General features: G+C 52.5%; 2 protein-coding genes across 8 annotated transcripts in view; one reads left to right on the forward strand and one right to left on the reverse strand.

The window, feature by feature from the left end:
* LOC129515836 (solute carrier family 23 member 2-like) overlaps positions 1-14,934 on the forward strand; it is a 52,561-nt gene extending 37,627 nt beyond the window's left edge. For 2 of the 7 annotated variants that reach the window (XM_055334909.1, XM_055334910.1), the window contains 4 exons: positions 5,067-5,231; positions 5,621-5,729; positions 5,826-5,921; positions 7,640-14,934. In XM_055334909.1, the coding sequence (XP_055190884.1) occupies positions 5,067-5,231; positions 5,621-5,729; positions 5,826-5,921; positions 7,640-7,890 (621 nt within the window). In that variant the 3' untranslated portion in view covers positions 7,891-14,934. The remainder of the gene's footprint in view (positions 1-5,066; positions 5,232-5,620; positions 5,730-5,825; positions 5,922-7,639) is intronic. The other 5 variants (XR_008665657.1, XR_008665658.1, XR_008665659.1 and 2 more) reach the window with 5 other exon arrangements.
* STRA8 (stimulated by retinoic acid 8) lies at positions 10,644-25,798 on the reverse strand. Its single transcript, XM_055334912.1, has 8 exons — positions 25,607-25,798; positions 21,748-21,823; positions 20,717-20,801; positions 18,454-18,690; positions 17,395-17,680; positions 13,937-14,010; positions 12,107-12,218; positions 10,644-10,718 (listed from the first exon to the last, which is right to left on the reverse strand). Exons 1-8 carry the CDS (start codon positions 25,796-25,798, stop codon positions 10,644-10,646), a joined length of 1,137 nt encoding a protein of 378 aa, XP_055190887.1.
* Between the last annotated feature and the right edge of the window lie 1,851 nt (positions 25,799-27,649).

Raw genomic sequence — 27,649 nt, forward strand, 5'->3', positions numbered from 1 at the left:
GTTTCTTGTTCCTTATGAGGATTATAAACAAACCCCAAAACCTTATTTTGATGTGATAAGTTCTTACCACGTGTCTTGTCATGGAGACGTTTAAATAAATCAGCTCCTAGGCTGGAAAGGGAAATAAGCAAGGGTGGACTCTGCTACTTTGCCGCGGTATTAATGGACTTCAGTTGTTGACACTAGAGTATTTTTTTTAAGATTTATTTATTTATTTATGAGAGAGACAGAGACAGAGAGAGAGAGAGAGAGAGAGAGAGAGAGAGAGAGAGGCAGAGACACAGGCAGAGGGAGAAGCAGGCTCCATGCAGGGAGCCCGATGTGGGATTCGATCCCGGGTCTCCAGGATCGCGCCCTGGGCCAAAGACAGGTGCCAAACCACTGAACCACCCAGGGATCCCCTAGAGTATCTTTTTAAAAATACTTTATTTTTTTATTTTTTTAAAGATTTTATTTATTTATTCATGATAGATATATATATAGAGAGAGGCAAAGACACAGGCAGAAGGAGAAGCAGGCTCCACGCAGGGAGCCTGACACGGGACTCGATCCCGGGACTCCAGGGTCACACCCCGGGCCAAAGGCAGGTGTTAAACCACTGAGCCCCCCAGAGATCCCCTAAAAATACCTTAAAAAGTACTTCTGGGTGCTTGGGGGGCTTAGTTGGTGAAGCGTCTGCCTTGGGCTCAGGTCATGATCTCAGGGTCCTGGGATTGAGCCCCGCATGGGGTTCCCTGCCCAGCGGGGCGTCTGCTTCTCCCTCTCCCTTTGCCTCTCCCCATGCTCGTGCTCTCTCTCTCTCTCCTCCCCCCCCCATAAATAAATAAATTAGGACACCCGGGTGGCTCAGCAGTTTGACGCCCACCTTCAGCCCAGGGTGTGATCCTGGAGACCTGGGATCGAGTCCCACGTCGGGCTCCCTGTGTGGAGCCTGCTTCTCTCTCTGCCTCTCTCTCTGTATCTCTCATTAATAAATAAATAAAATCTTAAAAAAATAAATAAAATCTTTTAAAAATCTTAAAAAATACTTTTAATTGTGGTTAAAGACACACAACATAAAAACTGAAACCTAATACCAATTAAGCAATTCCTTACTCCCCTCCCTCCCCAGCACTTGCCAGTCAGCATCCTAGTGTCTGTTCCCTCTCATTTGACTACACTGGGTACTTCACACAAGTGCAGTCATACAGTATTTGTCTTTTTGCAACTGGTTTATCCCACTTAGCACAATGTCCAGGACCATCCCCAGACAGTCCAATAATATTCCATTCCATATATTTGTTGTTTATAAACAAAATACCACATTTTTTTATGCCTTGTCTTTGGATTTTATCCCAGCTCCTCTCTGTGGCCCCTGAAGCCCTTTATGATGGGGCCCTTGGCTTGCTCTTCATCTACCTTCCATGTGTCTCTCCATCTGCCTACACTCCAGACACACGGATTTTCCTTCCCATCTCCTCCCGCACAGCTTTACCAAGGTATACTTGACACGCAGCATTGTGTAGGCCTAAGCTGTACGGTGTGTTTATTTGATTCACTCCCATTTGGCAGTGTGATGATCACCGTGAGCTAACACTCCCATCACGCCACATAATTACCATTTCTGTTTTTTTGCAGTGAGAACATTTAAGATCTTACTCTGCTGGTTTCAAGTGTGTAATTCGACATTGTTAACTATAATCACAATATCATACAGTAGATCCCCAGAACTTACTCATCTTCTAACTGCAGTTTGTACTCTTTGAGGAACATCTCCCCATTTTTTTCACCCTGAGGACTCTGGTAACCACCACTCTACTCTAATTCTGTGAATTTAGCTTTTTAACTTTTTTAAAAAAATCTATTTTATTTTATTTCTGTAAGAGAGAGCACACATGCGTGAGCAGGGCTGGGGAGGGCAGAAGGAGTGAGAGAATCTTAAGCAGACTCCATGCCCAGCGTGGAGCCTGATGTGGGACTCGATTTCAGGACCCTGAGATCATGACCTGAGCCAAAATCAAGAGTTGGACACTTAACCAACTGAGCCACCCAGGTGCCCTGATTTTAGCTTTTTTAGACTCCACACATGAAGGTACCATATGATATTTGTCTGTCTCTGACACATTTCACTTAGCATAATGTCTTCAAGTTCTATCCATGTTGTTGCAAATGGAAAGATTTCATTTTTTATGGCTGAGTAACATTCCATTGTTTGTGTGTGTGTGTGTGTGTGTGTATCTCAGATTTCTTTATCCACTCATCCATCATTTAGGTTGTTTCCATGTCTTGGCTATTGTAAATAATGCTGCAATGAACATGGGTTACAGATGCCTTTCCAAGTTAGTGTTTTGGTTTCTTTGCATAAATACAAGAGCAACTGCTGGATCATATGGTAATTCTATTTTTAATTTTTTTAGAAAAAGCTATGCTGTTTTCCACGGTGGCTGTGCCAGTTGACGTTCCTATCACCAGCACACAAAGATTCTCTTTTCTGCACATCTCTACTAACACTTGTTTTTTTTTTTTTTATGATGACTGAATCTGACAGGATGTGATATCTCATTGTAGTTTTGATTTGCATTTTGCTGCTGCTGAATGATGTTGAATATCTTTTCATGTGTCTGTTGGACATCTGGATGTCTTCTTTGGAGAAATATCTATTCAGTTCCTCTGCCCATTTTTTTGATCATTACTGTGGTTGTTGCTGTTATCTGAGTTGCATAAATTCTTTATACATTTTGGATATCAACCTCTTGTCAGATAGATGGTTTGCAAATATTTTATCCTTTGTATCCTTTGTATTTTGTCAGTTGTCTCCCTTTACTCCATAGAAGCTTTTTAGTTTGATGTAGTCTCATTTGTTTACTTTGGCTTTTATTGTTTATACTTTTGGTGTCATATCCAAAAAAACTGCGAAGACCAATGTCAAGGGTTTTCCCCCTATGTTTTCTTTCTTTCTTTTCTTTTAAAGAATTTTAAAATCTTTTTTAAATCACCCCAATGCAGGACTCGATCCCAGGACCCCAGGGTCATGCCCTGAGCCAAAGGCAGACACTCAGCCACTGAGCCACACCAGCATTCCCCCTCAACCACCATGTGTTCTTCTAGGACTTTCATGGTTTCAGGTCTTACAATTAAGTCTTTAATCCATATTGAGTTAAATTTTTGAGTGGTGAAAGGTAGAGGTTCAACTTCGCTCTTCTGTATGTGGTTCTCTGGGCTTCCCAACCCCATTTACTGAGGAGACTATTCTTTGCCCCGTTGAATATGCTTGGCTTCCCTGTCAAATGTTAACTGACATGGGTTCATTTTTGGGCTCTCAATTCTGTTCTATTGGTCTGTGTGCCTATTTTTATGACAGAACCATACCTTTTTAATTACCAGAACTTTGTAGTATCATTTGAAATCAAGAAGTGTGATGGCTTCAGTTTTACTCTTCTTTCTCGAGATTGCTTTGGCTATTTGGGGTCTTTTGTATTTACACACAAATTTTAGGGGTTTTTTTTTCTATTTCTGTGGAAAATGCCATTGGAATTTTGTTAGGGATTGCATTGAATCTATGGATGGCTTTAGGTAGTATGGACATTTCAACAACATTAAATCTTATCCATGAACACATGATATCTTTTATTTTCTTTTTCTTTCTCTTTTTACTTTTATTTATTCATGAGAGACACACAGAGAGAGGCAGAGACACAGGCAGAGGGAGAAACAAGCTCCATGCAGGGAGCCCAATGTGGGACTCGATCCCGGGACTCCAGGATCACGCCCTGGACCTAAGGCAGATGCTCAACCCCTGAGCCACCCGGGCTTCCCACATGATATCTTTTCATTTGTTTGTGTCCTCTTCAATTTCCCTGAATGAATTTAAATTCATTCTTAAATTTTTCATTGTTTTTGATGATATTGTGAATGGATTGTTTTCTTTTTGTATTTTTCAGATATTTTGTTGTTAGTTTATAGAAATGCAACTGAATTCAATGTGTTGATTTTTCTATTCTGTGACTTTACTGGTCCACTGATTGAGTCCAATAGCTTCTTGGGTGAGTCTTTAGGGTTTTCTATATAAGATCATATCATCTCTGCTGTCATATATGGCCTTCACTGTGTTGAAGTATGCTCCTTCTATGCCTGATTTGTTGAGAGCTTTTATTATGAAAAGATGTTGTATTTTTGTCTAATGCTTTTTCATCATCTATTGAGACGATTGTGTGGTTTTTAATCTTTCATTTTATCTATGTGATATACCACACTTATTTGTATATGTTGAAGCTTCCTTGTCCCAGGGATAAATCCCACCTGCTCACGGTGTATGATCTTTCTGATGTGCTGTTGAATTTGGTTTCCTAATATTTTACTTTTAACTTCTGTATTCATCAGGGACATTGGTCTGTAGTTTCATTTCTTATAATGTCCTTGTCTGGCTTTGGTATCAAGGTAATGCTGGCCTTGTAAAATGAGTTTGTGAAGTATTGTTACTTCCATTTGGCAACTTTGGAGGCTGATATTTGGTGAGGTTAAGTAACGTGCCCAAAGTCACACAGCTAGTTAGAGGCAGAGCTGGGGTCGGCCCTCAAATGCCTATTCTTTTTTTTTTTTTTTAATTTTTATTTATTTATGAGAGAGAGAGAGAGAGAGGCAGAGACGCAGGCAGAGGGAGAAGCAGGCTCCATGCACCGGGAGCCCGACGTGGGATTCGATCCCGGGTCTCCAGGATCGCGCCCTGGGCCAAAGGCAGGCGCCAAACCGCTGCGCCACCCAGGGATCCCTCAAATGCCTATTCTTAAGCATTGGGCCACTGCCTCCTAAGAGACACTTCTTGCCACTCTGGAAAGGCTTCTTAGAGAAGGAACATTTGAGTCTGGAGTCTAAGGTAGGGATAGAGCTGTGAGTGAAGAGATGGGGCCGAGGCCAGGACACAAGGTTACACCCTCATCCATTCCCAAGCCCCATGTGGGAGCAGAGGGGGTGCATTTTGGGGTCACTTTTACTGCTCTTACAAGCCCCCTTGGAGTGTTGTTTGTGGAACAAGGCAGAGGCCTGGCTGGTGCTAAGCTCCTCATCCCTCATCCCCCTGAGCACTGCAGGTGGGGAGCAGGATGGTGATGGTCGCTGCTGGCTGCTTGCTGCTCCTGATGGGCGTATTTGGGAAGATTGGAGCTGCCTTTGCCACCATCCCCACGCCTGTGATCGGAGGCATGTTCCTGGTGATGTTTGGGGTCATCACTGCTGTGGGGATTTCCAACCTGCAGGTGAGGCGAGGCACCCTTAGGAGAACAGTCAGAGCCAGTGCATCTCTTGAAAGGAGCCCCCAGGGATTGAGATGGAGGGAATAGGGCTGGAGGAGGGGAGGAGGAGAAGGAATCCTTGGTCCCAGAAACCACAGTGGCTTCCAAGCATCCTGACTTCTGAAAAACAGAAACTGCATCCGTTTGAGTTGGCTTGTCCAAACCATTGAGCTCCCAGAGGCAAGTGGGAATGCAGCCCTGGCATGCCCACTGAGTGTGGTGCTCTGAAGCCAGCCTCCCTCCCCATCTCTGGTGTCAGTGGGAGGGGAGGAGGCATTTGGAGGGGAGTTAGATTGCTATGTGGTAAAGATGCTGATGTCTCTGGGCTGCCCTGGGGGGCCTCTCTCCTGCAGTACGTGGACATGAACTCATCCAGGAACCTCTTTATCTTTGGCTTCTCCATCTACTGTGGGCTTGCCATTCCCAACTGGGTGAACAAGAACCCTGAGAGGCTCCAGACAGGTGATTCTCTGTCTTCTAAACTGTGACCACCCCAGGGGCAGAGCCAGTGGGGGCCTTGGTCCCTGGGACTTCCTGTTGCATTTGTCTTCCTTCTAGGGATTCTCCAACTGGACCAGGTCATCCAGGTGCTGCTGACCACAGGCATGTTTGTTGGTGGATTTCTGGGCTTTTTCCTGGACAACACCATCCCTGGTAGGGCTCACCTGCTCTCTGTAAGCTCGCAGTTTGGGTAGATGGTCAGCATTTGGGCCACCCACATTGCTCCTCTAACCCTTAGTACCATGTCGGGCTGACCACAGCATATCCTGAGCAGGCCCTGGGTCTGGGTGGGATGTACAGGCCCGGGTTAGCTTTCTAGGGCTGCAATAACAAAATACCACCAATGGGTTTAAACAATTAAAGGGTATTTTCTCATAGTCTGGAGGCTAGAAGACTGGGATCAGGGTGTTGGCAGGGTTGGTTTCTCCAGAGGCCTCTCTCCTTGGCTTGCAGATGGCCGTCTTCTTGCTATGACCTCACATGCCCTTTCTTCTGTGTGGGCACATCCCTGGGGTCTCTCTGTGTGTCCTAATCCTTTCATAGAAGGACAGCGGTCAGATTAGATTTGGGACCACCCTAAAGACCTCATCTTGGACAGAATCACTTCTTTCAAGGTCCTATCTCCAAATATATTTGTGTTCTGAGGTAGGGGCGTTAGGGCTTCAAAATACTATTGGGGGTGGGGGGGACTCAGTTCAGCTGTAACAGGTCCCGAAGGTGAGAAACACACCAGAAGCAAAAAGAAAAACAGCTAAGTGCCCAAAGTCTAGTTGGAGAGAACACATGTTTTCTTTCCCTTCCCTTCCCTTCCCTTCCCTTCCCTTCCCTTCCCTTCCCTTCCCTTCCCTTCCCTTCCCTTCCCTTCCCTTCCCCTTCCCTTCCCTTCCCCTCCCTCCCTTCCCCTTCCCTTCCCTTCCCTTCCCTTCCCTTCCCTTCCCTTCCCTTCCCTCTCCCTCCCCTTCCCTTCCCTTCCCTTCCCTTCTTTTTCCTTTCCTTCCCTTCCCTTCCCTTTCCTTTCTTCTTTCCCTTCCCTTCCCCTTTCCCTTCTTTCTCTGTCTCTTCCTTCCTTCCTTCTCTTTCTATAAAGACCTATCAAACACTTGCACACTTACTGTGTCCCAGGTGCTATGTCCTGAGAATGCAAAAAGCAGAAAGACACGCCTACCACCTTCCAGAAGCTCACAGGCTAATGGGGGTGGGGTGGGGTGGGGGAGAACAATGAGAATGGAGGGTAACAGTGTCCCAAGGTCCAAGACTGAGTCTCTGGGTGCTGAGGATGTCTGGCGAGGCGTGCAGGGCCGCCGTCACGCATGGCTTTCTTTCTTTTTTCTTTTTTTTTTTTTAAGATTTTATTCATTCATGTGAGACACACAGAGAGAGGGGAGGGCAGAGACACAGGCAGAGGGAGGAGAAGCAGGCTCCATGCAGGGAGCCCGATGCGGGACTCGGGACTCGATCCAGGGTCTCCAGGATCACGCCCTGGGCTGAAGGCGGCGCTAAACCGCGGAGCCCCCCGGGCTGCCCACGGATGGCTTTCAATGCTCCCTTCTTGGACCTTCCACGGCCTCTCGAGAGGACCTTTAGGATAGCACCTGCCTCGTGGCCCTCTATTGGCCACATCTGTTCTCTGGGCCAAGTGTCAGGTGCACTCGCATTCTAGAAACTAAGCGTGGACAGACCGGCTGGTTGAAGGGGAGGGAGGGAGGGAGGGAGGGAGGGAGGGGGTGCCCCGCGGCGCTGGGAGCTCGGGGACGTCCCAGCGCCCCCAGATGTGACAGCTGGGCGCGGGGCAGGCGGGGCCCCGGCGGGTGGGTGGGGGTGCCGAGAGGGCGCCAGTGCCCGCCGCGCCCCGACCGGCCGCCTCCCCGCAGGAAGCCCGGAGGAGAGAGGCCTGCGGGCGTGGCACCAGGTCCAGGAGCCCCAGGAGACCGCGGCGACCCTGCAGGTGTACGGCCTCCCCTGCCTGCCCTGCGGCCCGGCCGCCCGCCCCCGCCTCCGGCACCTCCCGTTCTGGCCGCGGCTGGAGGCTGGGGAAGCGCCGCCGGCGGGGAGCCAGCTGGCCGGCCTGTGCCCCGATCCCCGCGGAGACACCCCGGAGGCTGCCGGGGCCACCAGGCTGTGAGGAGCGCGGCGCCCTTGCCCCCCGGTCCGCGCACGCGGCCGCCGGCGGGCTCCCGTCCCTCCAGCAAAACCCAGTCCCAGCGTCTCAGCGCCGAGGCGGGAGCCGCGGTGGGCGCCCAAGCCCCGCAGAGCCCACGGCTGGGTGGTCCTGGGGCGCCGGGAGCAGGAGGAGGCCTGCGGGGCGGGGGCCTTGGCCGCAGGAGCAGCTCCCCTCCGCCCCCGTCCCGCTGGCTCGGCCAGGAGGTGAGGAGCTCGCCCCCGTTGCCCCCGCACCCTCTCTCAGCTCCTGCTGCTCCAGCCCCGCATCCTGGCTCGGGCGCCCTAATGGACCCTTCCCGCGTCGCCCCCTGCTGGACCTTCCCGGATCGCCCCCTGCTGGACCCTTCCCGCGTCGCCCCCTGCTGGACCTTCCCGCGTCGCCCCCTGCTGGACCTTCCCGCGTCGCCCCCTGCTGGACCTTCCCGCGTCGCCCCCTGCTGGACCTTCCCGGATCGCCCCCTGCTGGACCTTCCCGCGTCGCCCCCTGCTGGACCTTCCCGCGTCGCCCCCTGCTGGACCTTCCCGCGTCGCCCCCTGCTGGACCCTTCCCGCGTCGCCCCCTGCTGGACCTTCCCGGATCGCCCCCTGCTGGACCTTCCTGCGTCGTGCTCGGATGGACCTTCCCGCGTCGCGGTCGCATGGACTGTTCCTGAATTGCACTTTCTCAGAAGCGGGTGCGCCGGCTCTGCCGTAGGCTCTGGCTTGCTCAGGTCGGCTCCCCGGAGGGTCAGAACTCCCTCAACCTACTGGCCTCCTTGGGCCCTTATTTTAACCGGCCCCCCACCTGCAGCATTAACGCCCGCCTGAGGGTCCAGCTGGCTGGGGCGCAGGCTTCAGGGTTGCAGCCTCGGTGATGAATGCCTACACCCCCGCCCCCTTGTACCCATCCTGGGGGGTCTGTTGTGCTGACAGGTGCAGTTCTGGCCGATACGGGAGGATGTCGTCAGTCAGGTCGCAGGAGGACCAGCAGAGGCCCAGGTGGGGGGGGGGGGACAGCCAGCAGCTCGGGGGACTTTAATACATCCACCCAGTGAGCCCTGCGGGGTGGGCCGCAGGGGCTGTCAGGGGGGCGGAGTGCAGGTGGGGACACTCCTAGCACGTGGCTGTGGGCGAGAGGACACGGCGTTGGTTCCACGGAGGCCACTCTGACCAGGCCCCCCTGCGCCCACGCTCCAGGACTACCTGGGCCTGGGTGCGGCCAGAGCCAGGTTCCTCGAGGGCCTGCTACGCGCGGGCACGTCTGTAAAGTCTGACTCGTGCTTTCCCACACGCTGGCTTGTTTCTGACTGTGGCCTGGCCGGGGCTGGTGGTGAGCACCGGGCGTCTGGGCGTTGAGGCCACCAGGGCGCCTCTTTCCCTTCCTTCCTTCCCAGCACAGGTGTGGGCACCCCCGAGGAGAAAGCCCTTCCGCCCTACGCCCACCCCACCCCCCACCCCGGTTTGGTTGTTTATAAACAGTCAAGCTGTGGCTACAGTCCTTGCCTAGCAGCCCTGGGGGGTCCCTGGGGTGGGCCTGTGCGGGGTGCAGGCACAGGGTGGGCGCTGGGGCCGAGAGCAGGTGGGTGCCTGCGCCTGGGTCCTAACACTTAGCCTGCCTCGGCTTCTTCCGGGGAGGCCTTCGGGGAGGCGGTGGCCGTCATTGTGATGAGGGACTGGAAGGCCAGGGAGCCCGGCCTCCGCACACTCGTGGGTGTGTCAGAGTCCCCTAGAGAAACAGAGCCCCTAGGATGCAGGACGTGCGTGTGCGCATGTGCATGTCCACATGACAGACGCACCTGCACACTACATACATGTGCGGACACACACACAAGATTTTAAGGAACGGGCGCGTGTGATTGTAGAAGCTGCAATGTCTGAACTCTGCAGGGTCAGCTGACAGACCGGGCAGGTGAAGGTGGTCACAGGTGACCTCGCGGGAGGTCAGTTTTCTGTTCTATTCAGTCCTTCACCTGGTCGGATGAAGCTGGCCCCTATTCTGGAGGGTAATTCCTCCATATTTACTCAACGTCTACTGGTTTAAATGTTCATCTCATCTAAAGATACCTTTAAAGAAGCATGGAGAATAGTGTTTGACCAAATAAATACCTGGGTCAAGTGGACACATAGCATCTACTGTCACACCCTGTGTGCCTGCCTAGGAACCTCGCCAGAAAGCACTCAGAGCACCATGCAGCCTGGCTTGAGCTCCATGTAGGGGCCTTAATCAGCAGTGGAAGCAGATGAAGCTGGTTCTACCCTGACGTCCTGTGGCTCCGAGGTGGGCAGCACCATTCCTGGGCTCCCAGAGCCTGCAGGTTCAGTGCGTGGCCTCCAGAACTCTCCAGAGCCCTCCAGAACTATGCCCTGAGCCCAAAGTGTGCTGCAAGTACCTAATGTCATGGTGCCTCTGGGACAGCTCCTGCCTGTCCTTTCTGGAAAGGCCCGTGGCCAGGGCTTCAGCCAGGCTGCATCCAGGGACCCCCTGAATAGGAGCAGAGGAGGAGCGGTGTGTGCCTTGCAGCAGCCAGGCTAACTACTTGCACCAGACAACCCTGAAACATGCACGCAGGGCCACACTGCTTTCAAAGACTTTATAATAATCAGAAACTGGAACCTTCCAAATGCTCTGGGACAGCCACTCTCAAACGTCCGGGGAGGCGGCAGCAGGAACAGCCTCGGCTGCCGGCATGAATGCCCACCTCGTTGTTCATGCCCTCCCCTCCCAGCCCTGCCGTATCACAGATCTTCATCGTCAAAGGTCTCCATGCACCTCAGCATTATCATCTCATCGTCAATGGGGAGGTCTGGTTCCTGCAAAACACAGGGGGGAAGAGTGTCGATGCCGGGCCCCAGGCAGATGGAAGGAAGGCCCCAGCATCTCCCTCAGGGTCTACCCCCATCTCTTGCTACACCTTCTCCAGCTCCCAGCCAGGAAGTAAGGGCTATGGGGGGGGGTCCCACTTCCATCTCACTCAACTCCACACTCCATGATCTTCAGAAAGGGTTTTCCTGCACACAACAGAACTGGTTTTTGGGGTGTTTCCAGGATCCCATAAGAGAGTGAGGAGGCCTCTCAAAGCTTTATCCAAATGCCCATCCATGGAGGACAGTGAATTACACCACCATGCACCCACCCAGTGGTTACCATGCAGCTGTTGGAAATAAAAGGAATAAAAGGTCGTCCTCTGTGGGACATACTATTTAAAAAGAAAAGAGGGGGAGCCTGGGTGGTTCAGTCTGGTTGGCATCCAGCTCGTAGTTTCCACTCAGGTCATGATCTCAGCATCTGGAGATGGAGCCTGCGTTCAGTGGGGAGTCTACTTGAGATTCTCTTTGTCCCTCCCCTCCTCCCACTCATGTGCTCTCTCTTTCTAGCTCTCTCAAATTAAAATATATATATATATTACAACACAATGGATAGCATAGTTCCTCACTTGTGTTTGAAAGAATATATAAATATATGTAGGATATCTCTAGAGAGCGGCATTTTATTTATTTATTCATGAGAGACATAGAGACAGAGAGAGAGAGAGAGGCAGAGACACAGGCAGAGGGAGAGTCAGGCTCCGTGCAGGGAGCCCGACGTGGGACTTGATCCCGGGACTCCAGAATCACACCCTGGGCCGAAGGCTCAGGTGCTAAACCACTGAGCCACCCAGGGATCCCCAACTGCTTACTTTTTTTTTTTTTTAAAGAAACAGCTGTATCTTTGCTGAATTAGTGGGGAAAATCCTTGGCTATGAATCTGAAAGGGCCTGTCCCCTTGGTGGCTCAGGCATAACTTCCCTTTCCTCCAGAAGTTTCTGGAATGTACCTTCTAATCAAGACACAGTCAGCTCTTGGGAAGCAGAAATGACTCCCTTCAAACGCCGACAGCAAACATTAGCCCAGAGTCTCAGAAGACAACAGAACGGCTGGGCCTCTTGGAAAGGGGCCGAGCGGTCACACAACATTGACAGATGCAGGCCAAGGGTCAGGCCCCTGGGACCTGCTGGCCACTCGGGGGGCTCCTCATCTCAGGCTGCCCTCCATTTCCCTGGATGTCTTCCAACCCCCAGAGTGTATCAGGCTGATGCCCACTGGCCTCAGAGCAGGCCAAGAGAATGAGGCGCTGGGGCCTCCAGTGGGGGGGTTCAACACTCCTTCCTGCCAGCCTAAGGGAGGCGAGCCGAGGTCTCCTCCACTCTGCTCTGTCCTACCTGTTTTAACTGAGTGTTAACACAGCAAAGGCCTTTAAAAAACTCGATGATCTGCATGTAGAGCTGAAACTTCTCCTCCGGATATTCTGGGTTGCAGTTGGCAAACACCGAGCTGACAACAGAAAGGAGAAGAAACAGTATTTAGATTCCTCATCTGTGGCCTCTGCTGGCACCTGCTAAGATACCTGGATCACGGTGTGAATCAAGCACCAGTAAGCACCCAGGTGAATTCCGGGAGGCCTGTGTTGCTCCGCCGTCATGTGTGGAGCCCACGGGAAAAGTGTGGTCACCCTCGGGAGACTGGCTTCCGTGCCCTAATTTAGCATTCTGAGCGGTGGCCTCTGGAAGAAGGAGCACAGGTGCCTCTCTCCCTCGGGGCCACCCTCGTATAGCTGCATCTGGTCCCCCACAGCTGCCCAGGAGCTTGGGGGGCACAGGCCACACCTGAGGTCGGGCTCTGGGATGCCTTCCCTCTGCAGGAGGGGAGCACGGAGCACAAGGTGTCCTGAAGGGAGGCAGCCTGTTTTGCAAACTCCTTCCCATTGCCTTCCTGGGATGGGGGCGGCGGTGGGGGGTGCAGCCCAACGACTTCAGAAGCCTTGAGAGGTGGGATGCCTGGGGGGCTCAGTGGTGAAGCGTCTGCCTTCAGCTCAGGGCATGACCCCGGGGTCCTGAGATCAAGTCCCACATCGGGCTCCCTGCACGGAGCCTGCTTCTCCCTCTGCCTGAGTCTCTGCCTCTCTCTCTCTTTGTGTCTCTCATGAATAAATAAAATATTTAAAATAAGAGCCTCAAGAGGTGCTGGGTCAGCCTATGTGTTGACCTCACACCCTCTCAGGGCGAGACCCCACTAGTTGTGAAGGAACCCTCTGGAAGTGATCCCTGCCTTTTCCAAGGATAGCAGAAAACATTTTTTAATAGACTGTTTTCCGGTTCTCCCAGTAGAGTAAAGAGTTCCAGATACTGCTTGGCAAGAACATTCTGGCACAAACTGGTCCTCACAGCCTGAGCCTGGCTCAGAAATAGGAAAAGTCTGCCTCCAGCCTGTTTCAGCAAAACCAAACTCCATGCACAGCTGAGAAGAGCTTGTGTCACCCCTAAAAAGCACTTTGGCGAATTTGGACAAGTGTGTGGAGGCCGGTGAGCAGGGACGGGCTGGCCGCGCCGCCTGGGGAGGGAGGGAGGGAGGATACTCGCTGGCACACGAGGCAGCAGTCGCCTCCCACCCGAAGCAGGAAAACGGAATGTTCCGGGCTTCTTTTTAGCCTTTGGAAGGGCCTGGGCCCTGTTAAGACCACAGCTTTTCAAACTTAGCATGAAATCTCGATGCTAAGCTAGCTCTCTTTGCGAAGGTGCCCCCCCCCCCCTCCGTGCTGCAGGTTGAATCAAGCTGCTCGTTCTGGAATCTCCCCAGATCCTGCTTTGTGTTTTCTCACTTCATGGGCCACCGGCTGTCCCCTCCTCCCTTCTCTCCGCGCAGCAGCCCGGAAAGCCGCTGCTCCCCCCATGCTCAGACGCCTCCTGCGCAGGGACAGGCCGGTTCCACGTGGCCACAGGTTCTCGATGCCCTGGAGCCGCCCGCCTCTCAGGCCGACACCGCTGCAAGCCGCCCCCGGCCCCCTCCCTCGGGGAAGACAGCGCGGTGGGGACAACCCGCGGCCACCCAGCCCTGGGCCGGGGCGCCAGCGGCGCCATCCGATCCCAGGCCCAGCCCCAGGAGCCACAGACCAGAGTGGGTCTTTAAGGACTGCGCGGAATTGGCTCCCTCGGGGGCCGCAGGGGAGCGGCTCCTAAACACGCTGCACACACGGGGCCCTGCCCCCTCCTCACCTAGAGCTAGAAGTACTTGGAGCCTCGCTTTTGTCCAGGAAGCTCGCCACATCGAAGGCATCTTCAAAGAGTATCTGAAGGAAGGCACAGAGCACGGTGTGTCAGAAAGAACTACAGCTGGGCGCTTGCTCTGGGCGGCTGGCGGCGGGGAGGCTCCCTCCTCACCCCTCAGTCCCAAAGGGTGGGTGTGGGAAGGCTGGGGCCCAAATGCAGGGTCGCGGCCTGGTGAGCTTCCTGGGAGGTGCCTGTAAGCGCTTGCCACCCAGAGCGGGGTGGGGGGGGCAGTAAGCACCAAAGACTGTGGTTGTCCGTCTTTCTCTTTTTTTCTTTCTTTCTTTAGAGAGAGAGGGGGCGATGAGCAGGGCAGGGGTGGGGAGGGACAGAGGGAGAGGAGAGAGCATCCCACGCAGCCTCCAGCCTCCGTGCCCAGCACACAGCCCGACACAGCGCTCAGTCTCGCGACCCTGAGATCACTACCCCAGCCGCAACCAAGTCAAACACCTAAGCGACTGAAGCACCCAGGCACCCCTGGGTCTTCTTCTAGAAGGTGAGAGCTCAGGCACGAGATGCAGCAGCCAGAGCCAGGCTTCCATTTACGCTGGAAGAGGACTCATCTACACCTCCCCAGGCGCGGAGGCTCTTGGCACCCAGGGTTCGCGTCAGGACGGCGGGGTAGGAGGTTGGCGGTTCTGGGGCTGAGGCTGCAGGGGAGCCAGCTCCCGGTCGTGCTGCTCACGAAGCCGTGTGACCTCAGACAAGCGGCCTCATTTCTCCAGGCCTCCTCTTACACAAAGGGAATCACGACCGGGCCTACCTATAGGGATGTTGCAGGAATTAAATGAGATGAGGTACGTGAAGTACCCAGCACATAGTAACGCCTCCAGTATGTTAGCTCTTATTGAATATTACCTGCTTTATAGAAGAAACACATGTTCATTGCAGAAATTTTGGAAAACAGAAACAGATAAAATAATAAAAATCACTGAGAAACGGTTTTACCCAGAGAGATCCAGTGTTGACATATTGACCTAGTTCCCTCCGGTCATTTCCTGTATTTCCAATCTTGCCATCATTTAGATAGTTTTTCAGTCCTGTTTTAACTTTTGAAGACTATTACACACTCTGCAAGACCGTCATCTACAACGAGTAATGTAGGATTTAGCAAGTACGGGTGCGGGATGCTTTGTTACATTTGAATTTTTAGATAAAGAATGAATAATTTCGTAGCGCAAGAAGGGCCCAAATATTGCATGGGGTGTTCTCATCTTAAAATTTTCACTGGGCATGCATCACTGTGTCTGACAGCTGAGAAGAGGAGAGGGAGCTCTCGGGCCCTGGGTTGGCAGGCTCTGGCAGGGTCCGCAGGGTCCCTCTTGTCCCCTCACCTGGGACACACTGCTCTTTCTCTGGAGGTCTGCTGTCCTTCCTGTCTTCTAACAATTTGCTTCCCCTGAACTGTATGGGACTCTGGCCATGTGGATGGCCGTTCTCGCGATCTTCTGGATCTTTTTTTTTTTTTTTTTTTTAAAGAAGTAGAGTCACCAGCAGAGAGAAGCAGGCTCCCTGCATGGAGCCCGATATGGGACTCAATCCCAGGACCCCGGGATCACAACCTGAGCCAAAGGCAGATGCTCAACCACTGAGCCACCCAGATGCCCCGATCTTCTGGATCTTCTGGACATTTTACGGTGTCCTTCTTTGTAATATTCCTTTGCTCATCTCAAGGAGGATCTGGAAAGAGGTCACTGAAAGGACCAGCCCAGAAGCCCATCCATCCACTCTGTGTTCTTTCCCAGCAGGCCCGCAGCCAGGTCCTAGGCCTTACCCAGTGAGGTTCTGGGCCACACAGTGTCCTCATCTATGCACAGCGCCCTCGCAGCTAGCCTGGGCAGGGGGGTGGGGGCACTGCCAGGCTCTGTGGTGGTCTGGAGCACCCAGCACACTTACCGGCCTCCCAGGCACACCTGACCCTACTACACCCCCGCCCCCCACCGGCTGGCCCCACACACAGTCGTTCTGCCGAAGAACCTCTCCAGGTGGACCAGGAGCAATAGGATAGGTCTCACTGTAACTGACTTAGGAGCCAAAGTGGGGTAACGGTGGCTCTGTCCCTGCCCTGGGCAGAACTGTTCTCCGTTCCGCTCATCGTGGCACCAACCCCGGCTGGCCCAGGCCTGGGGACTGGGTGTGGTAAAGCCCTGAGCTGGGCACCGCTGATGGATCTGCTGCCAGCCCCCCCCCCCCCAACTCCAGAAGAATACGAGCCCTCAGCCCTTCCCGAGAAAGGTAAGAGAAGCTGCGTGCACAATCTGGGGTCATTATTGGATTCTGGCTTGGGTCTGCTCTTTCTTGAGGAAAGGTTCATGCTGCAAACGTGCACACACACACACACACACACACACACACACAGTTTACAGTTTGACAGGCTTGTCCACACGTTTGGCATGTATTTTCCTTTTGCCTGCTCTGTGTGAGACCCCAGGGCCAGGCACTTCTGGACACCTAGGCTGGCTGACGCATGGTCTCTTCCGCGGCTGGTGTCCTGGCCCTGCTCCGGCCACGACGGAGGAGAACACGTCCTCTCATTGTGGGCCCAATATTAGTGGACAAACAGATGAGAAGTCAAAGGCTGGTGGAGTGACAGGTGACCGTTGCGTTTCTGCACTGGGCGTTCCCTCCAATAATGCCCTCGTGCATCAGTTACCCCAGGGCATCTGTTAAAAATGCAAGGGCTGCAGATCCCCGGAGGGGTGGGCATCCAGTGGTTTAGTGTCTCCTTCAGCCCAGGGCGTGATCCTGGAGACCCGGGATCAAGTCCCACGTCGGGCTCACTGCATGGAGCCTGCTTCTCCCTCTGCCTGTGTCTCTGCCCCCCCCCCTCTCTCTCTCTGTCTCTCATGAGTAAATAAATAAAATCTTTTAAAAAATGCAGGGACTCTGATTCAGTGGGTCCAAGGTGTTTGCAGGTACCTGCCTCCTTAGGAAACTGCATTTGCGAAGGACCAGGGCAGCTCCCCGGTCATGTGGGGAGAGGAGGTGAGATGCCAACTTGACGATGAGGCACCGCAGGGAGAGGGGAAGAACCAAGTCCGTGGTGACATCACCGAGACAGTGGGAAGCCCTCCTGACCCTGGGACCTCCCTGACTGTCTGCAGTACATGTCCCCATGGTTTCATGAGCAAGTAACTTGCATTAAAAAAAAGAAAAAATCCCAACTGATACAACCTTCTGAGCCTTCTCTTCTCTAATCCCTACGGAAAGGTCAGGAAGCAGGAGGAAAGAAACACCATCCCGTGGTTGTGGAGCTTATGTGGGATAAATCAGAAACCCACTGTGTGAGTCTGAATCGAACCCCTCCCTCAAACCTGGTGAGTGACCTCAGGCAGATGTCGGGTTCTGCAGCGTGGACACCAGCTCCCCGGCGAAGCCCTCCACCCACCGCAGGAGGGTGCGCTCACCTCCTCCGGGGTAGAGACGAGCGAGCAGCTGGCTCCTTGGCTGTCAACCCCACTGTCCTTCGTGCTGCCCTCGGTGCAGGCCGGCTCCGGACAGGCACCCGCAAGGCTCGAGAGGGTGCTGTGCCTCTGTGCCCAGGCCTGCAGGAGGCTGGCCTTCATCTCTTCAGAAAGGCTCTGCCACAGGTGGGAGATGGCCGCAGAGACGATGGGGAGCATCACCTCCTGGGAGGAGACAACCCCGTTCCCGATCAGGAGGTCCATCGTCTGCTTGTAGAAGTTGAGGTACCTGGAACAGAAACGGTAGACCTGAGGCTGGAAGCTGGCGGACCACGGCCCCTCCGGGAACCGGTTCCTCAGGACGCTGCAGCCCTGTGGTGTCCAGGGGCTTGGCCTTCCCAGTCTGCGTGGCCTAGATGCTCAGAGAGCAGAAGCCAGCGCGGAGGACGTGGATCTCCGCCCTGGGGTCCTTCCCCATGTCTCCCTGCCGTCCCCAAGAGCCTCTCCCCGAAGGCGAGACGGCGAGGAGCATCGCCTGCTCAGCGCCACTCCCCACGAGTGTGCGGACAGGCCAGGAGGCTTGCTGACTCGGGGCCTGACAGTCAGGCTCAGCGGTGGAGCGAGCCTCCTTCTATTGGGCCGATACCTCCAGCGGCCACCGTGGCTGCCATGGGCTTGAGTCTGCGGAAGGGCAGGGAGTGGCAGTGGGGGGTTTGAGCCAGGTGTTCACTGTATTTCTTACTATAAGACCAGTAACACAGCTGCTGCTGCTGGTGGTGGTGGTGGGTATATGGTGTTTGGTCCTTGTAATCCCATCAACAGCCCCCACAGTCACCCCAAATAAATACCCAGTCTGAGTCAGCTCAGTGTATGTGCTGTGCAATGCAGCTCTAAGGCTCTCTCTCTAGCCCACCCTGAACCCCTCCCGTATGGAAATTCTGGAGCTTCCCAGATTTGGGGCCTGGTCTGAGTGTGCACAAAGGATACCGCGTGCCGCAGACAGAGCCTCTGTTCCCTTCCCCACAGCCTGTGCCCGAAGCCACCCCTCTCAGCTGTTCACACCGTTCAAATTCCATGAGGTCTGGCAACAAGGTGATTGGGGAGTGCAAGAGCACCACTTTTTTCTCTTCCTCCTCCTCCTCCTCCTCCTCCTCCTCCTCCTCTTCTTCCTCCTCTTCCTCCTCGTCTTGGTCCTCCTCCTCCTCTTCCTCCTCTTCCTCCCCCTCAGCATCCTTCCCGACTGCCTCAGTTGGGCACCAGGTGGCAGAGCCTTTCTGATGAACCTTATTTGAGACCAGGCTGGTGAGAAAACAGAAACAAGAGAACGACAAACTAATGTCCCTCATCAACAGTGACACTGAGACTCTGAACACAATTTTAGTCTGTGTGTGTGGTCACATCATGACCCAGGAATGCAGGATGGCTGGTTCAAACGTGGAAAGTCAATCAATGGAACTCACTGTATCAACAGACTAAAGAAGAAAAGCCATATGATCCCCTCAACAGATGCAGAAAAGCAGTTGGCAAAATTCAACATCCGCTCATGACAAAAACTCTTAGCGAACCAGGAATAGAAGGGAACTTAACCTGATAAAAGGCATCTACAGGGGAATCCCTGGGTGGCTCAGCGGTTTAGCACCTGCGTTCGGCTCATGGCATGATCCTGGAGTCCCAGGTTTGAGTCCCGCTTCGGGCTCCCTGCATGGAGCCTGCTTCTCCCTCTGCCTGTGTCGCTACCTCTCTCTCTCTGTGTGTGTCTCATGAATAAATAAATAAAATCTTCCATAAAGGGGGGGGCACCTACAAAAATCTACAGCTAACGTCAAACTTAAGAGTAAAAGATTAGCTATTTCTCTGCTAAGATCAGAGATAAGACAAGGATGTTCCCTCTTACCATTTCTATCTAAAATCATACTGAAGATTCTAGGCATCCAATAAGGTGAACAAAAGCAGTAAAAGATATAGAGGTTGGAAAGGAAGAAGTAAAACTGATTCTGTTTGCAGACAGCACTGTAATCTATGTAAAAAATCCTGAAGAATCTACGAATATGACTAGAACTGAGAAAGGTGTTTAGCAAGGTGGCCAGATACAAGGTCAACATACGAAAACCAACAGTATTTCTATATACTAGCAAAGAACAATTGGAAAGGGAAATTTTATAAAGTACCATGTACAATAGCACCCCAAAACACAAAATACTTAGGTTTAACCCAAAAGCTCCACCTAAAAAAGAAAAAAATGGAAGAGTTAGACTTTATCAAGATTTTAAAATTCTGCTCTTTGAAAGGCGGTTTTAAGGGAGTGGAACAAGGACGCCTGGCAGCGCTGTTGGTTAACCGTCCTACTCTCGGTTTTGGCTCAGGTTGTGATCTGGCGTAGTGAGGTCCAGCCCTGCCTCACTCTGCGAGATGTCCACTTCAGAATCTCTCTCCAGATTTCTCTGTCCCACCCCCGTGCCATCTCTCTCTCAAATAAATAAATCTTTTTTTTTTTTTAGAGTAGAACAACATGACACAAGTTGGAAAACTGGGATTTGTACCCCAGAACCTCTTCATCCTGATAGTAGTAATCCCTAGGCGGTATCATGTTGAGTTTAAAAACAAGTGCACCAGAAGAAAACATAGGAGGATTCCTTTTTTTTTCTTTTTTCTTTTTTTTAAATTTCAGAGCAGAGGAGGCCTTGTATTCTTGCAAACCTAAGTAACGATAGCAGATTGACAGGTTAGACTTCATTTTTCTGTGGCCAAGACAACAACAACAAAACACAAAAACATCAAAAGCAAAATAATAAAGCAAATGACCAAGGGATATTTATTTGCAAGTCATATCCTAAAAGAGAGCTAACTTCTCAGTATAGAGAGCTTCTACAACTATGTAAGGAAAACACCACCAACCCAAGAGGAAAATGGGCAAAGAATAGTCACAAAAATTCCCGGGAAGGGAAATACAAATGATCTTGAACAAAGGCACTGAATTTCACTCGTAATTAATCATAATAAAATAATTATAAAATATAATTAATCTATTCCTGAGCTCAGAACCACACTTTAATTGCTGCAGGTTTATAATGTGTCTAATGAAAAGTCCCAATTATTATCATTTTAAAAGAAATTTAGTCATTCTCATGTGGGCACACGATAGAGGTATTGATAAGATTTTAGTATGGGACTAAGTGTGAATCTCAAATTGGTAAGAAAAGGATGGCTTATGTGATGAATGGGGTTGGGGTCAGAGGCTAATCATATAGGAAACACCAACGTGATTGTCTATCTCGCTGAGACCTTCCCTCCTTGCTGATTGTGAGGTGGTTCTTGGGGATCTTACCTGGGATTTCCAGAGTACATGCTGGCATACTCCGCCTTGACTTCCTCTAAGCTGTTTGCGTTCCCATCCTCCAGGTTGAAGGATTCTGTTGGGGAGGTGAAGGCCGGAGTCTCAAAGGAGGAAGTCTGGCCTTTGTCGAGTCTCTGCTGCCCTTCTGATCTAGGTGGACCATGAGTGGGTCCCTGACCCCGTCCAGGTTTGGTGTTAGGGAGTCAAGGGCCCAGTTTCACCTCTCCTTCTAGGGGTGAGGGGACAAGCTCCTTGCATTGGCCCCGTCTCAGGACGCCTGGGTGGAGCAGCCATTGAGCGTTTGCCTTTGGCTCAGGGCAGGATCCCGGGATCTGGGATCTGGGATCAAGTCCCACATGGGACTCTTAATAAAATCTTTTTTATAAAATAAAATAAAATCTAAATAAAACCTAAAAAAAAATAAATAAAAGAACTGGCCCTTCTTAATCAAGACACCAAAATATCCCTTTTAAGGTTTAGTTTCCACCACATGCCCAGGCAACCACCTCTCCCAAACTGAGTGCCAAGAAAGGGAGCCATGCCTGCCTTTGCTTTTGAGTGTGACAAACCCCAGTCGGCTTCCTCTCTGGTCTCTCAAGATGGGATCAGGTGCCTGATGGTGTCTGTCTATCTGTCCAGATGTAAAGTCCCTGAGTGCAGGGGCATGAACCCTACTGGACCGGCGCAGATGTAGGGCCTGGCACACGCTGGGCATGCAGTATTTGTTCACTTGGCTGAACCCAATCCCTCTGTTTTCTTTTTCCTTTCTTTTTTTTTTTTTAAGATTGTATTTATTTATTCATGAGAGACAGAGAGAGAGAGGCAGAGACACAGGCAGAGGGAGAAACAGGCTCCCTGTAAGGAGTCTGATCAATCCCAGGACACCAGGGTCACACCCTGAGCCAAAGGCAGACACTCAACCACTGAGCTACCCAAGCACCCCTAATCCCTCTTTATCAATGGAAAAACGAACCAGTCTTTCCCTGGGAAGGAGATGGGGGTGGCAGATGGGGATCTATTACCTTTCAGCTTCAGCAGATTATCCAAGGTTTGTTCCAACTCCTGAATGTGATTCTTGGCCTTATTCAAAACCTGCCACTGGGGACAGAGATGGGCAATGCTGAAAAGCCAGCTTTCCACCGCAGAGACCGGGGTTTTTCCGCCACGGGAGTCCATTCCCCGGTCTGAGGCCATACTCCCTCAGATGCAAAGTCACCTTCCTTGACATTTGTCGATCAAAATGGTGGGAAGTTTGTTCTGATACGCAGGCGGCATGAAGTTTCATTTGTATTCTGGAAATGGTTCTCACAGAAATTTTCAAATATTTTGGAACAAGCCGTGTTGGGCAAACTACTAGGGCTTCAGAAGGGAACAGCTACATACACTCCTTGAAAGTGGAATCAACGTGAGAGAAGAGCAGCCCCAGGCTGGCCCCAAGACCCCAGGATTAACTTTGCTCAGTTGTCACAACGAGCAACCGGCTGCTTATGTGCTATGCTAGGTGCTATGCTGACCACGGTGGTTATCTGCGAAATGCGTCCGCTCTGGGTGACCCGAAAGCTCCTCAAATGCTCCGTCCACTCGGACTCTGAATGTCCTGTTGCTGCAGGACTAAGTCACGAGCACTGCCCTCCCCCCTCCTTCTTTCCTTCCTTCTCCCCCGTATTCCATACAGAGTCAAATGGTAACTGCAGGATTGTTCAAAAACAAGAAATGCTAAATGTTGTTTATTACGCAGGCACCTGATACCTGTCCGGAGCTACAGCCGCTCATTGGGCACAGGTAACAGGCAGAGACAGGTGTTAAGCCCCCGGGGCTGGGGGGCTCACAGCAGGTAGAATGGCCCAGCTTTCCAGCAGGAAAGACAAGACAAGCTTGGAAACCAACTACACGTAATACAAGCTGGAATCCAGTAAGCGCTGAAGGGCCTGGGAGCAAAGGGCCATGGGAACACATGGGGGGGGGGCTGATTCCAGCGGGAGGTGCCAAGAAGATGCGGAGCTCAATCGGGATGAGGTGAGGTCATTCCAGCCATCTGGTCCTGAGTGAGCCACTGTGTTGGCTCAGTGGGGACAGAGCCAGGGAAACCAGGTGCGGTTCAAGGAAATTCTCTTTCTGGAATTTTTTTTTTTTTTTTTTTGGCATGCTGATTAGGGCCTTCGTTCTGGGTCAGATTATATCTCCCTGAAAAAGATATGTTGAAGTTCTAAGCCCCAGAACCTGTGAAGGTGACCCTGTTTGGAAATTGGCCCTTCGTAAAGAAAGGCAATCAAGCTAAAATGGGGTCCTTAGAGTAGGCCCTAATCCAACAGGACTGGTGCCCTTATGAGGTGGGGACATTTGGATGCAGAGACAAACACACACAGAGGCAGGACAAGGTGGAGACATGGGGAGAAGGCGGCCACGTGACCACCGTGAGGCTTCTCTAAGGCAAGGAACACCGAGGAATTGCCGGCCGAGGCTTCTCCCCTGGAGCTTTCCGAGGGAGCGTGGCCCTGTGGATGTCGTGATTTTGGACTTGGAGCCTCCAGACGTCCAGCACGGTAATTTTCTGTTGTTTCGAGCCACCCAGTGCCTGGGGTTTTGCTGTGACCGCCCTCGGACACCGAAAGGACTCTGGGCCACCATGACTCCCGCAGAACAGAGCGTGGCCTCAGGGATGCCACGAATGCAAAATTCTGAGTTTTGCCCGCATCAGGACAGAGACAGGAGGTGGCCGGAGAGGCCTGCTCCACCCGCTGTCTCCTGGCTGTGCCATTGCGGGCACATGGGCTTAGCTTCCTGGCCCCTCGGCTTCCTCCTCTGTAAAGGGAGGCGCTCTGAATGGAACCGTGGGGACTCGGGGAGCGAATACACTGGAAGCAACAGCAACACTTGAGCCACTGTGACAGCGCCCCATCTTTCCACGCAGTGACCTTGTTGGAACGCCACCAAGGCTTCTGAGGGCACTGTTACTATTGTCCCTGTTTAACAGACATGGTGACCGAAGCCCGGCCGGTAGCATGTCTCACGTGACGGAGGCCAACCCACCAGGCTCTCAGGCACCACGTCGTGAGGTGCAGACTTTGGGGGGTGCAAGACAGTTTTCCTCTACATTTACTTCCTTTCCTTCCTTCTCGCTCTGGTTTGCCGCCAGTCCGCGCGCACTTCCCCACTGGCCAATGACAGGGACTTTGAGGTTGCCAGTGTACCCCTGGAACAGCAGAAGCCTGCGCACCCAGGGGACAGGATGCAGGGCAGGCTCTTTGCCCTGAGCCCCTGAGGCTGGCTCGGTGGATGCTGGAGGAAGAGCCCTCCCACCCCTCTCGCCTTCCACACCCTTCTACAGGAGCAGGTGGGGTCTCCACTCTGATTCTTTCAGCTAAGAAACTCGCAGCTCTACATGGCACCTTGCACAAAGGTGCTCGGAGGCACAGCTCAATCGAGACACATTCACACGTTCCACACGAGTGAGAGCGTATATGATAATTGTCTTGTTCTGATGGGCTTATTTAGCTTAGCACAATACCCTCCAGTTCCATCCACGTTGTTGCAAATGGCAAGATTTCTTTCTTTTCTTTCTTTATTTCTTTCTTTCTTTCTTTCTTTCTTTCTTTCTTTCTTTCTTTTTTTTTTTTTGATGATGACTGAATAGTAGCAAAACAGAGGAGCATAGGGAAAAGGGGGAAAAAATCAAGACAAAATCGGAGAGGAAGACAAACCACAGGAGACTCTTAATCATGAGAAACAAACTGAGGGCTGCTGGAGGGAAGCGGAGCGGGGTGGAGGGGGTAACCGGGTGATGGGCATTAAGGCGGGCACGTGATGCCATGAGCCCTTGGGTGATATACAAGACTGATGAGTCACTGACCTCTGTCTCCGAAACCAGTAATACGGTACGTGTTAATTAGTTGAATTTAAATTAAAAATAATAATAAAACAGAATAAATAAAATACAATGACAGCTTGGCAGAGGCTCTGGCTCTGTGCCCGCTGAGGAGCAGCTCTGCGTGCTCAGTGAGTCAGAGGGAGTCCTGTGTTAGCTCTGTTGGCAGGAGGCTGGGGGCTCATGGTCCCTGTCCTCCTTAAGTGTCGCTTCGCTGAAAGCACCAGACCAGGGGAGAAAACCTACTGGCTAAAAACAGTCACAGGGCAACGGGCTGGACTCTGGAAAGAGTGCCAGGTCTGGAGCCGGGAACGGAGGCCCTCCTCCCAGTCCTGCCACCACCACCCAGGCTGACAGGTCCTTTCTGGCCCGTCCTCTGTTTCAAGAAGCTGGGGAGGGGGAAGGGGAAGGTGTCAGGGCCCCATCCCTACTGGAGGCCTCCTATAATGCTCCTGTAGCGACAGGAGCTCTGCTCTTTCCAGCACCACCCCAAGTGCCCCGACCCTTCCTCCACGCTCTGCTAGGGGCATGAATAGGCAATAAGGAGGCCACAGAAGGAGAGAGGTGAAATCAAGGGCAGGAAAAGGTGAATGCTTACCTGGAGAGCTCTGTTGCCTTGGGAGAGGACCAAGTTGCACACATGTGCATGTGTATGTGCGTACGAGTGTGCGCGCGTGTGTGTGTGTTAGGGTGGAGATGCAGGGTCCGGGAGCAGCTGCTGGAGGCTCACCCCCATCCGCACGTGGGACCCCTACAGGAGCCGTGGGCTAACCAGGTCCTAGTACTTCCCTCCGAGCCAGGCTGGTCTGCCACAGGTCGGGAACGGCCAGCTCATGCTTTCCCCCCGGGTGGCCACAAACAGTGCACCCTGATGCCCACATCGGATCCCAAACCTCACCCAGGCTGTAGGCCTCCACGTGGGAGCAGTAGGAGTGGGAGCCCCTGGCCGGTTCCCCACCCGCCTCACAGTCCCTAGACATGTAGAGACACTCCCTCCCACCCCCAGGTCCCCATACCTTTGAGGCTGTGAGATCAGAGTGGGAGTAAACGGTCTTCCTGAGGTCACTGAACAGCCCTGCCAGGGTGGCTCGGTGGCGGGCTTGGGAAAGGCGTCGACGGGCCACCCGCGGTTCCAGCTCCCGCAGCTGTGTCAGCAGCCGGGGTGTCAGTCTGCCACTGGGGTTACTGCCTTCTGTGGGGGTCGCCATTCTCAGCTGCAGCGTAATATTATGCCTTTTGGGGGGCCCTAAGTAATAAAGATACAATACTTTAGAAAGAGGAAGGCAGAGTGAAGTGGAAAGGAAGGGGGTACCACTCCCAAGCAACGGGTCCCAAACCAATGAACATGATCAATAACAGACATGCAATAAATAAGAGATGACGCAAAATCTGTTCTATAAACCAGACGCCTAAAAACATTAACCACTCCTATTTGACTTACCAGCGGAAGGGCACTGCTGCTTTGCACCAGAAAGTTTCTAGAACACTGCAGGTAGTCACTAGACACTTGTTAATTGACGGGCTGCAGCCAAGGAGAGCAAGCTAGAGCCCAAGATCTCATTCCTCACCGCCTGTTAGAAGCTGGACAGCCACGTGTCCCACTCTTTGCAGGCTTTCCCACCAGGACAACGCACCCCTCTTTGATCTGGACGCTGGTCACACAGGTATATGCAAAAAGAGGTTGGGCAAGTTGTGTTCCTTAGATTCATGGACCTCTTCACATAGAATATCATATATATGGACATATATGGGTATGCATAGTATCTCAAAAAGAAGAAATGCACCCCTCTACCTGTGAAAGCAAAAAGTCACATAATGACAGAGAAGTGGAAGCACGTTTGCCTTGTCCTGCTTCTAGTGGGTTCCGTGGACGATCATTGTGTTGTCTCTTGTCACATGTGAGTTTACAGACCGGAAGTCCTTCCCCAGGACAGGCGATTCTGGGACTGATACGTAACGGTTGTTGTTGTTTTTTTTTTTTAAGATTTCATTTATTTATTCATGAGAGGCACAGAGAGAGAGAGGCAGAGACACAGGCAGAGGGAGAAGCAGGCTCCCTGCAGGGAGCCTGACGTGGGACTCGATCCCGGGACTCCAGGATCACGCCCTGGGCTGAAGGGCCACCGGGCTGCCCAATACATAACAGTTTTAATAGAAGACTAGGGACCAAGGTCTCTTGCCTGAGCCATGGACCCCTCCTTCAGGTGCTCACCCCGGCACGCAGAGGACAGCCGGCTCTTCGGACAGAGGAGCTGCATCTTCATCATCTCTGCGGCCCCAGTAGGGGCTCAGTTCTGGGGTTTTGAGTGAATTAGAATGGGAGCCCTCTGCTGGGGACGAGGGCTGCACAGGGACAGGGTGTGGCCTCGGCACCCCCTGGGGGCACTGTAGAACATCTACATGCCCAGGCCCCACCGCAACAGCACTGGATCCGAATCTACAGGTGGGAGGCTGGGCCCTGGCATCCGAGGGGCAGCCTGCGCCCCCGGCGACGCTGACACGGTCACGGTTTGAGCCACCACTAGGGCACATGCAGCGACGCCTTCCTCAAGGAGGCTTGAGGAAGCTTTCCTGCCACGTTCTGGCCGGACAGTCAGCCACAGGGATAGTAAAGCCAGCCAGGCAGTGTGGACTTGCCCACCAACAATGTAATTTCCATCAGTGGGTGTATTTTCCCTCGCTTTGCTTCTCAGAACAACGGTGGGAAGATGGTAAGTGGGTCCCTGCTCTGACCCCCGAAGACCACGTATGACCAGGAATGCCACCAGCAGCACGCGGAGGACGGCCACGGAATCGGCCCAGGCCCCTCCAGCCCAACGGCTGGGCGAAAAACTAAGTGTAGCTGGACCCTGGCAAGTCTTCAACAGGAGGCAAAGTGAAACAAGGAAGGTTTCAAACTGCTTGGAGTAAAATGAGACCCTTTTGACTCTAAGAATATAGGTTTTCTTTATTTGCTTAAATTCAGGAGAAATGAACGTCTCTGGACACTGGGAAATTTAAGTCAATGAATGGAGGTCAAAACCCCAGGGTTCTTTCAGGATCTAGAATTCTGTAAGAGC

Source organism: Nyctereutes procyonoides, unplaced genomic scaffold, assembly GCF_905146905.1.
Source record: "Nyctereutes procyonoides isolate TBG_1078 unplaced genomic scaffold, NYPRO_anot_genome, whole genome shotgun sequence".
NCBI classification, from domain to species: domain Eukaryota; kingdom Metazoa; phylum Chordata; class Mammalia; order Carnivora; family Canidae; genus Nyctereutes; species Nyctereutes procyonoides.